This window comes from Etheostoma spectabile, chromosome 15, assembly GCF_008692095.1.
Source record: "Etheostoma spectabile isolate EspeVRDwgs_2016 chromosome 15, UIUC_Espe_1.0, whole genome shotgun sequence".
Lineage (NCBI taxonomy): Eukaryota > Metazoa > Chordata > Actinopteri > Perciformes > Percidae > Etheostoma > Etheostoma spectabile.
Genome location: NC_045747.1, coordinates 11,297,318 through 11,308,311, shown reverse-complemented (window position 1 = coordinate 11,308,311; position 10,994 = coordinate 11,297,318). Strand labels below are relative to the sequence as shown.

At 40.1% G+C, this 10,994-nt stretch overlaps 2 protein-coding genes across 3 annotated transcripts in view; both read right to left on the bottom strand.

Annotated features, from left to right (window-relative positions):
- The window catches only part of gmip (GEM interacting protein), a 13,331-nt gene extending 9,962 nt beyond the window's left edge, over nt 1–3,369 (bottom strand). Inside the window, exons 1-4 of one of the 2 annotated variants that reach the window (XM_032538542.1) lie at nt 3,059–3,369; nt 1,484–1,574; nt 969–1,065; nt 715–754 (exon numbers count right to left, since the gene is read on the bottom strand). In XM_032538542.1, coding sequence (XP_032394433.1) covers nt 715–754; nt 969–1,065; nt 1,484–1,574; nt 3,059–3,146 — 316 coding nt within the window. In that variant the 5' untranslated portion in view covers nt 3,147–3,369. The remainder of the gene's footprint in view (nt 1–714; nt 755–968; nt 1,066–1,483; nt 1,575–3,058) is intronic. The other variant, XM_032538541.1, reaches the window with a different exon arrangement.
- A 993-nt stretch (nt 3,370–4,362) lies between these two features.
- Nucleotides 4,363–10,808, bottom strand: colgalt1a (collagen beta(1-O)galactosyltransferase 1a). Its single transcript, XM_032538568.1, has 12 exons — nt 10,408–10,808; nt 8,171–8,281; nt 7,964–8,081; nt 7,242–7,376; nt 6,946–7,150; nt 6,718–6,837; nt 6,462–6,538; nt 6,225–6,331; nt 5,991–6,123; nt 5,781–5,908; nt 5,474–5,680; nt 4,363–5,331 (listed from the first exon to the last, which is right to left on the bottom strand). The coding sequence occupies exons 1-12, from the start codon at nt 10,626–10,628 to the stop codon at nt 5,064–5,066; spliced, it is 1,830 nt and encodes a 609-aa protein (XP_032394459.1). The 5' UTR covers nt 10,629–10,808; the 3' UTR covers nt 4,363–5,063.
- Nucleotides 10,809–10,994: the final 186 nt, after the last annotated feature.

Genomic DNA, 10,994 nt, shown 5'->3' with positions numbered 1-10,994 from the left:
CTTGATTTTCACTTTGGTTAAATAAACCCGTTTCTTTGCAGGATAATGGCAGATAGGTTTGGAGTTTGGCAAGCTTTTTTTCTATTTCTTCTCTGTTCTTTATACACCATCTGTCTCTGTAATTTCTAATCTCTAATTGCGTGCTGTGACCTGAAATTTGAGTTAAACTGAGGTTGGAGAACTTGGCAGTGACAGTGTATTCCTTGTCTCTGTCTCCCCTCTATTTACTGCAATAGCATAACACTGACACATCTTTTTTTTTGGGAGACCCCACCCTCTCAGCTTGTGTCTGAAATAAAATCTGACAGCAGCTGTCTCTTGCTTTAATCCCGTTCCTTTATCCTAATCTTGTTACAACCGGGCAATTACAACTCACAGCTAAACAAATAAAGATTCAAGAAAATACTCTATCAAATGTCACAACTAACAGCAGCTCCTGCACATTATCACTAATGATCTGCTGCGATGTTGGATGTCAGTCACAGTGTAGTCTATGCTAAGAAGGTAATTAGACCATTACATTTAACCACTACACTACAAAGTCTCTAATACATAGACTGGTGGTAACATACAGTATAAAGGAGCCTTGTATTGATTCCCAGTGATCAAGGCTTAACTGTTTCCATCAACTGTACTGACTGGCTCACACAGGAGAAGCATACACACACCTCCACACTCATGTTTCTCCCTTTCTCTCACACACACAAATCCTACCTGATTGGTTTCCATCCGCTTCATTCACCTCAGCACATATCTGTGAACAAAAAGTATTTTATCTAGAATTACTCTATGAAGGCATCACCAATCTGCCCAAAACTCACCTTAATTATTCTTAAAGTGTTTCCCTAAAAAAAAAAACACTGTTTCAAGTGTCAGTGACATCACTAATTTCAACAAGAGAAACAATATAAGTAACAGACAGCAGCATTTTTTGTGTTCATTTTAATAACTAGAGATTGATTCCTTACAGACACATCATGCTGCTCTGTGAGATCTGCACTTTCTGTCGAGATGGACTCTGAGAAGGACTGTGAGTCAATGTCTGCCAGCAGATCCTCCCCTTCACTGAACACAGAAAGAACGTATAGGGTAAGAAACATACACATACGTCAAATAGCAAAACCTAGAAAAGCAATACCTAGAAAAGATCAGCGTTGTTGAGGAACATACTTTATACAAACAAACCATTGACATGCAGCTATGTACAGATGTAGGAAACTAAGAGCACTTCTACTTCACAATGTTCAGACATTTATGTGTCAGGGATGAAATGTTTGGGTAGATAAGGAAACCAAAGGAGAAGTTGTCACAAAAACAGATTAAATGAAATAACGATGGCTGCTTTAAACAGTTTCATCCTGTATGGTTTTCTATGACCAGCCAAGCTTAAAGCATCTTTGAATGACTAACAAGTCTAACAAGGCGAACAAGCCCGCTGGTGCAAGTGAAACACGTGGTTGGACTGTAAATGTATGATACTTACGAAGAAATTAAAGATAAATCAAGATTATCAAAGTCTCGGAAGATCTCACTGTATCGCTTGATTTCAGATTTACGATGCACCTTCTTCACATCTGAAATGACAAATGAAAAAGCTAAGTAGTAACATGTTCACACTATTTGTGTCCTACATAAGGAGATTTGAGATCCGGATTTGTGATCCTCAAAAATCAAACACAGACGACACAGACATGCTGACACTTTCTTAACACAACACAAATGTACTTTTGAGGCTAAACCAGAGCCTTTAAAAGCTTTTATGAAGAAATAAATGTAGCATTAAGTTCTGCATATGTGAGCAGACTGCAGATCCACAAATTATGTTTTCTTTATTTTATAATGCCACAAAACAAATAGAAATGTAGGTTGAAGTGATGAATAAGCCATGTAGCTCTGACCTGCTTTTTAGTGGTCCCTTGATATGTTGATAGTGTGGTTATGGAAGCATACACTATTTTACCTCTGTACTACCTCTTAGATGCTCAACAAAAGGCATCATCTTAACCTAATCTACAACATACCAACATATTCTGAGAGAAAAAAAAGTATTGTGGTCAATGATTGTGCAAATAAGATTTTTAAAGAGTACTTTAATTTATAAAGAACATCAATCACACTAAGTTCCTCTCCTGAAGTCATGTACAGCATTTCTTTTACATTTCTGAGAAAAACAGTTGTTGGACTGAATGTGAACTAAAATATAATGCAGAACAACATGGTGCATTTTGATATCAAATCCTCCACCTATTGTACTACTTACGGTAGGTTATGTTTAACCTTGGGGCATACCAAATGTTAAAAACTAAATGATTTACCACAGATGCAAAAAATGAGAAAGAGCTATGTCTCTCTCTCAGGGACATCTTGGTCAACCACATCCTGCTTGCAATTTGTGTCATGTCGCATAATGAGCATAGAGTCCTTGTTTTTCACACCAGCAGTGTTTCAGTATTAGGGTGTGAATTGAGAGGCAAGTAAGTTGCTTCAACAAAACTAGAACCCGGTTTTCCATCTTTGTTTGCTGTAATATATTTTTTACTGTCACATGATGAAAAGTTCCTGAAGTTCCTAGTAACTTACGGGCATATTGCAAACATGTCTACTTTTCGCCGTCTGTCACGCCAATCTCAATATCTTAAATTCGTGTTCTATTTTGGGCTTTTTTCAAAGATTAAAGACAAGCATATCTTGTTTTATAAATACAGAAGTTACACAAAAGACAAGACAAATATGTGTCAAAACCGAGAAAGAATTCAGGAAGTTCCCCAGTTGTCCTTTGACTAGGAGGATGCAACACAGCACTGACAAAGGCATATCCAGGCACATTGTGCATTCACCCACATGCAATACGTATGTCATAATGGCACGACAGCAATGTCAGCGAATTTCAACGCATTGCTAGAGAACATACATCCATTTAAAAACAATCCTAACAAGTGAAGAAATGTACCTAAGAACCAAAAAAGATTCAAAGTAAATATAAGCAGGATGTTTAAAATAGCCTGTAAATTAAGTGAAAGGAAACACTTCCTAAAAAAATCTCTTTCTTTGTACTCACCTGTGGCTTGAGAGGAATCCTTGTTTGGCACTTGGTCTTCCTCCATTTCTTCACTAATACCACAGAAGCCAGACGCTACCAGCACCATGCACACATCATCTGCCTTTAAGGTCCCACTGCAATGCACAATACAGAAAAGTATTGTTGAGGTGGCAGGAAGTCTGCACTGCAGTGTGTACACACACTGACACACTTATGCTAAATTATTAGCATGCAGCTCTGAGCTTGCTGCTGTTTGTGCTCTCAAAATGATCTTCCTCTGGTAGAGTGGAGGTTGGCCAATCTGTTTAGCACCATAGGAAGAGGAAGTGTATATTGCTGTCACTGTAGGCCCCACCTAAGTACACTATGACACCACACAGAGTGAGAAGGTGCCATGGTGTGTAGATTGTGCCATTTTAGTAAAAGTGCAAACAGTTTGGATAGCATGCTTTTTGACAGATTACAGATTTGTAAGATGTGACATCCATAACTGACCTTTATATTGACAGGGATTTGGTGTAACACTGATAGTCACCTATACTGCCTGGACTGCCTGTCCAACATAAAGTACAACCTTTACAGCTTCACAATTGAAGCAATGTCAGTAAGACAATGAGACCTTGAGGGTTACCAAGATAAACCAAGTGAGAGCAACGTTCTTGTATGACATGTACTGTACATGCAATAAATGGCTCACCGCCCTTTTGGGATATCCAAATGCAGTTCACAGTGCACATGAGGTGTACATGAGGTCTCAATTAGTGGTCACACTTAACTTGTAACTTGCTAAAGGAAACTTACATTTTCACAACCAACATTAATAGAGGTAATTGGTTATAACAGCATACTAATATACAATATTACACTAATCACAAATTCAACTTTTTTTTTTAAAATAAAACGTTTTATTTATTGTTGGCACAATGCACAACAAACATTGTTGTGCTTCCATTAATACTTTATTAGAGATTTAGTGTAGCCATATGGGGCAAAATCATGACAGAAAAAATACTCTGTAAAATGTAAGATTGTACAAACTGTTTGTGCTCTTTTGTACGGGCCGTTTATCAAGCATTGCTCACCCTAAGTCTTCAAATTCAGATAAAACTAAAAATAACAGAGGTGGAGACTAATGCATGTTTGGATGCGGTTGGGTTCTTTTATAGGAAACATTAAGGGCATTTACTGTTTAACTTGCTACTCCCAAACCCAAAGTTTGAGTTGTTAACAGCCGTTTGTCCCGTCTATAACCACGTCAACAGTGGGCTGAAATAATCCCAAAGTGATTGGGACACAGGAATAATGAATAGCATTTGGTACTGTATATACTCTGAATCTAAGATTTTGACTCAACTGCAACAGTTACCTGTGTGTTTTGTTGCTTTGGTAAAACTCTGCTGCAAAGTGTTGGCTAATGATTATTAAAAATATAGCAATATGAAGTTTAAAAAGAGCAAATACTAAAGCTCAAAGCAAAATACATGCAGATGTTTCTCCTCTTGGACCAATACATTTAGAATGAGAACTATGACTATAACTATGATAAATTGATTGATTTAAGAATGAATATCTGCAAAAGTTTAGATTTTTTGCTCAGTGACATACAGTGTCGTAACAGCTCAATTCATTTGTAGTTTTGAGAAATTTATAAAAAAAACATTTCACAGTGTAATCTCAAATTAGGACAATGTTAACTGCCTGATGACTGAAATGAAACAGTCCAATTGCATTCTTTGCTAATATATAGGTTCATTTCTGTATGACAGACAGAAGTTGGGTACTGCAAATGCCATTTCAAATGGCAAGTCTAGTGCCTTTATAAAATAAAAACTACAAATGGACAATGTGACAGAAAACACACCTAATCCCTTATTTACTCACACATAAATTAAAATCTTTCTACAACTTTGAGGTCACATCCCTGCTATGATGCAAAATCTTAAGTATAAGAAATGAAACATGAAACAAACAAAAAAAACATAGATGGTTTGTAAAATGTTGCAAGGCTCTCATTCAGTTCTTCTCATAGCTCGTCCCTTGCTGTGCTGTCCAAAGGCGACTGGAGCACATCTGAGTTCTGTGCCTCGCTGCTGATCTCAGCCTGCTCCCCAGTTTTTCCTGAGCGTGCTCTGTCCCAGTCAGTACGGACCTTGTCATTGTCCCACACTGTGGAGGTCTCAGTATCGCTGATGTAGCCTTTGTCGCCAGTGTAGTGTGTTGGATACACTAGAAGAGGCTCAGCTGAAAATGCCTTCAGGTCCCTGGTTTCAAACTGTTCCATATAATCAGACCTGTGGAGGAGAAGATAATGTCAAGAAAAGGAAAAAGGGCCAGACTGCTGAGCAGAAGTGTATGTTGTATGTTGTGTGTGTGTGTGTGTGTGTGTGTGTCTGTGTGTGTGTGTGTACTTTGTACTGGGTAGGGTACACTTACACAGGGTGTTTATTGTACATGATAGGAAGAAACTCGTCCACTGGCAAAATCCTCTTTAGTGGTTCTGCTTTCAAAAGCTTCTCTGCACCTTGTAATGATATCATATAGCCTAGTGTCCAATATGAATAGTCTGCTTCCACTATGTTGCGTATATTAGGCACCGCTTTCTCTTGGTGATCCACTTGCATTCTCTTCCGACCAATATAACTGGGAGAAATAAATAGAAGGAGGATTTAGGAGCAATTGCAAACTGATAGGAGAATCAAGGAAAGAAAAATCAAAGATTGTGAAGGAAGCACAAACTCACATGAGATCCCAGTCCAGTCCTTCATCCTTCACTTCCCTCATTAAGTTCATCAGGCGCCTTTTGAAGAAGATCTCGAAGCGCAGGTCATCTTCAATCACCAGGGAGGTGTCCAGGCGTCGCTCCACAATCTAAAGCCAGACACAGATTTATCAATCACTCACCCATCTGTCTGGTTCACAAACTTTCAAATATTTGGCTCCTGGGGTTCACCTCTTTCCAGACATTATAGTGGGAAAGGAAGCATCCCAGCTCTCCCTTCGTCAGCGGGCGACCATGATAGGGGTCACTGTATCCAGGGAGCATGTGGATGCCCATAGCTTGAACTTCACTGATATTCATTGCCCTGAAAGAGAGAAGAACAAACGTGACAAAATGGTAAGGAAAAACATGTGATAACTAAGTACTATATTCATGTAAAGTAATAATTAAATAAAGTGAACTTACTTTCCATCTACAGCTACAATGACCTTACAAGCAATCTCCTGCTTGTATAATGCCCTCAACATACGTTCTCGGCGGTCAGCTCGCCTCTGCAGGTTTATCATGAACACCTGGACATGGGCAACAGTGGAGCCCGTCAATGTAATTACAGATTTCTAACAACAGGGGGAGGCATTCGGGCACAGAAGGGGACAGAAGGCCATTTTTGCAGACTCCATCTTCACATCACTCCATACTCACCTCATCAAAGCCCAGTTTGTCAGGTTGTTTTCTAGGAACAGGTATGTATTTGGAAGGCATCACTGGGGGATTTCGCACTACACAGTGAGAGGGAAGATGGATGCAGAAATGGTATAAAATATATAATAAGAAGAAACCCATGCTGATAGTGATCATTAGATAAAGCAGCAGGAAGTAGAATACAGACTTCAAGCTCATGGAAAAAAGGGAGTTAGATGCAAAAGTACAGCCCTTAGTCTGAATGCGAGCTACTCACCCTCAGCCTCCAGCAGGGAGTGTACAAAGCTGTCAACTTCGTCTTGCATGGTATTGTGGGATCGCAGTGGCACAGGAAAGTAACCATAGGTCTCTTTATTACATACAAACATTTGAACATCTATAGAGAGGGGAGGATGAAAACATTTTCTCAATAAGAAGTCACGCCCTTTAGGCCGAAAAGGTAAAAGGACAAATGTGTACATTTAAGCACTGAATTGTAAAATACCTGCCATCCGAGCAGAGAAAGCAAACACAATGATGTCATCAAAAGCCCAGCTGTATTCTGGGTGTGGTGGGTGAAAGGCCAGCTGCCTGGACGCCTCTTTCCTGAGGTCTATCAGGAAGGTGGAGTGGACCATGGGAACTGCAAAACAGCCCCTGCGCACCTGTTTTCTCATGGGTATGTAGGCAGGAGTGCGCTTATAGTAACCCTAAAGAAGCCGAGAGGATTTAAGAGCATTCATTAAATCAAACAAACACTTGACATACACAAGCGTGTACACCCAAAAGTTAACAAAGTACCTGGGAGGTCATTCCACACCAGAAGTTGGAATATGCTGCACGGGATTCAAGCATTGGAGCTATGATGGTCTTGTTTTCTCTCATGAGCTTCCACAACACATCGGGATTAGTGAGGAGGTTATCACAATCCGCCACCTATACAAGGAGAAGGAGATAAACTGTAAAATATGTTTGGTAATTTCCAAAGACGTCTATAAGGCACACCGTCAATTGATTTAGGAATCTTCAAAATATGTACAGCACTTACAGGTCATGAGGGTAAATGGGGGACTAACAAATGCCGGAAGGATAGGAGTTTCCAAAAAGATTTAGCACCAAATTATTGCAATTCTGGATGTACTTTGCTTAAAATTATACCCCACTGAAGTTCAACAATGTGGGCTGGGCTAAGGAATACAAATAGAAATGTGCTTCATTTTAAAATATAGCTCATGTTGAGTCAAGATTTGTGTCAGTGTAAAGGATCCAGATGAACCAGACCAGATAAACTTTAACCACAGGAGACAGAAAAATATAAGCGGGTACATTTTTGACACCCTTCCCGGTGCTTAAATTACCACTGCGCTGGTGCTTTGGACTTGACTCTGTACTTATCTTTAAGCTGCTATTATTAAACAATAAAGATCTGGGTAAAAGCATTAGCTCAATGTTTCAAATGGAACATTGTTGAGTGTTACTGTGCTTACTTTTTGTGCCTGTAAAGAGTAGCTTTGTTGACCTACCATAAAGTAGTCCGCCCACATCTCACGAGCTGACTCCAGTGCTACTTGCCGAAGCTTCATAACATGCTCATAACGGAGATCTGTCCATTGCTTGGGGCCATCTTCACTCTGATAATGTCTACAGGAGACATTTGGATACTAATCAGAGTGATTCTATCGTGTGTGAGCAACACAAAATATCAACAGAGCCTTTAGTAAATAACCAACCTGGGTTCCTCCTTTGGCCTCCACTCCACATAATGGTAAAGGCTCTGCATCTTGACAAGCCAGTCACGCAAAATGGCTGTAGTGTTGTCCATGTTATGATCAGTTGCTACCCTGTCATTAAACACCAAATGTAAAAGATTAGAAATAACTTTATTGTCTATTCAACATCAGAAGGGTTAAACACTATCTACAACTGAGTGAAAAACAGTGACATTGGTTGAATGTTGCACTAATAACTGATCTGGATCCAAGCTGAGACAAGAGTTGAAAGACGATATCAGGACTCAAATAACAATAGCCCAGTGTTCACTTCTAGTAAGCACATTGTCTGCCGCTGTGGGAACTGACACAGGCGTTAATGATACCATCGCCACAAAACAAAAACACTGTACACCTAGATGATATACTGGTTGATTATTTACAGTAGCACATCACAATTTAGAGGAATAAAGGAAATAAAATAAGCCAGGCTGGGTTGTCTTGACAAGATTTCACATGGATCCGTGAGAACACAGCAGCTGGTTGCTAAACCAATCCATCCCTCAAATTCTCAAAGTTTGAATTGCACTGACTCTTCCGCCTCATGTAGCCCCATCCATCTTTGTCTGCTTATCCGGGGTCGGGTCACAAGGGCTGCCTCATGTCCATCTCAAATAAATATTTAATACAAGCATAGTTTTGAATGATGGTGCTCCAAACATACATTTACAAGTGGTGTTTCACTTAGATCTGGTGTGCCGTTGTACTTTCTCTCAGCTGCAAAAAAATGTCTTAGCAAAAAGCATACAGCATGTAGTGTTTACATCTCGCAATTGTTTACATTTTACAGATGTGGCTTAATGTGCTTGCAGAACATGTCAAAACAAAACTCTTTGCCTCAGCCACAGTTACAGAAGAGTTTTATGAACACCAAAAACACAAAAAAAGAGCAATCAAACAATTCCACTCATTTAAAAGCCCCTAAATAAAGGGGGGGGGGGAATAAACTTTGTTAGTAAGTGAAGAGCATATTCCTCTTTGAGCCCTCCATTCAGTCACGCAAACTGCTAATAGCTACGAGGGTATAAGCATGGGTGGGCTGTTTAGTTATGTGAGAAACACCTCCCTTTCACCTCCCTACACTTTGCCTAAACATGGTAGACAGATGTTTAAATGGTCTATAACATCTATTTGCACTGCCCACAAAAGAATTGCCTTAAAATGTTCCTGTGTTAGTCCTGGAAAATGGCAGACAGAAACACATTTAGTATTCCAAATTAGGGCATAATACAACTAGGTTTTAGGCTCCATAACCATGTACCATGCAGAGAATATGCAAGGTTGTCCTTTCCCTGCACAAAGCTAAATTGTAGCATGTCATGCTTTTACTACATGAAATACACTAAATGCCCTTAAGATGGCTAAAACAGAACGCAGTAAAACTAATGGTTACTTTTTTGTTATAGTTAGTGCTGGAAGAGAAGTTATTAATTTTCACTTCCCTATAGACTGTAAAATTCTTCACCATTGGTATTTCCCTAGGGCTAAAGCTTTACAAGATGGAGCTCTGTGGGCTGTAAAATGGATCTGCCCCTGACATGATCATGGGTGGGAGTCAATCACTTCACTGAATACAGCCTACATTACACACAGGGGTAACTGGTTGTTAGGAGGTGATATGGGCCGTTGGAGGTGAAGAACAGAGGCAGCCTTGAGCTAAATGTGTGTATTGATGGACAGTGCAGACAATAAGTCACTTTGTTAGGATTTGTGTTAAATTATACAGCTCCCCTCGTGGCCAAATCAGTTCCTTCCCCTCCCCTCCACGTATACATATCAATGCATGGCCCCTCTGATGAGCAGTGACCAGATGTGCTCACCTCTGTGACAGTGGCTAACTAAGGTTGCTTTAAATGACCATTCATGGTATGAAGACGGCGATATAGTTCTTCGTTGTTTTACGGCTTGTTGAGATGTGTTGGACATGTCTAACCCGCAACACAGCGCGGCTAAAATTGATTTCATTCACGTTAATAAGTCTACCGTCTATGGGCCCATCCCATTTTTACCCAGAACTCCTCAAAACTCAGCAATTCAACGTTTTTATGCAAATGGTAACTTCAAGGAAGGAACCTTAGGAAATAAACAACTTTTTAACCTTAGCCAGACACATGGACGTTATGCTTTTAAAATTAACGTTAGCTGGTTAACGTTACTAGCTTGCTTACGAGAAAACAAACATCCTAGTATCAACTTACCACAAAGCCATACGCTCCTTGGGATAGTTGAGGCGCTCGATAGTGCCGAGGAAATACGGCAGCGAGTGCTCGGAGTTCCTGCAGATGAGGGCGACGAGGACCCGGGGAGCGAGGAGCGAAGACTCGGGGCTCCAGCGCTCCTCCGCAAAATATCCCAGAGCAGGAGGACAGGACAGCAGCGAGAGAAGCAGGACGGCGGGAAGGCAGGCGAGCTCGTGCATTGTGACAAGGAATTAAGAAAACAAAAAATCCAGGTAATGTTAGGTGATATCTGCAGCTCGTAGTGAGACACTATAGATTAGTTGCCTCTTTACTTTGTGCAGTCATCACAGGACAGCTAAATCTGTGCAGTAGCTCCTGATGTGACAACACTGCAAAATTTAGCTTTAAAGGGGTGGTGGGATGTGCAACGATCTTAAAGGGGATGGACAAGTGAGCAAGACTGTACATTAAACACAAACGGCACATGTTTGATAAACATTTTATTCCTCTAAATTGCTAATGAAATTAAGTGTTACAGATGGTTGTAGGATGCACTCAAGTTCCATACGAGGGTTCAATTTCAGCGTCAGAGGTGACTATTAAAT

What these genes read in the sequence shown, in the direction of transcription:
- colgalt1a (XM_032538568.1), bottom strand. Translation starts at nt 10,628, where the DNA reads ATGCACGAGCTCGCCTGCCTTCCCGCCGTCCTGCTTCTCTCGCTGCTG. An exon ending in AAGGAGCGTATGGCTTTGTG is followed by an intron (nt 8,282 to 10,407) that starts GTAAGTTGATAC and finishes GTTTAATGACAG; the next exon opens with GGTAGCAACTGATCATAACA. An exon ending in GGACTGGACTGGGATCTCAT is followed by an intron (nt 5,681 to 5,780) that starts GTGAGTTTGTGC and finishes TATTTCTCCCAG; the next exon opens with TTATATTGGTCGGAAGAGAA.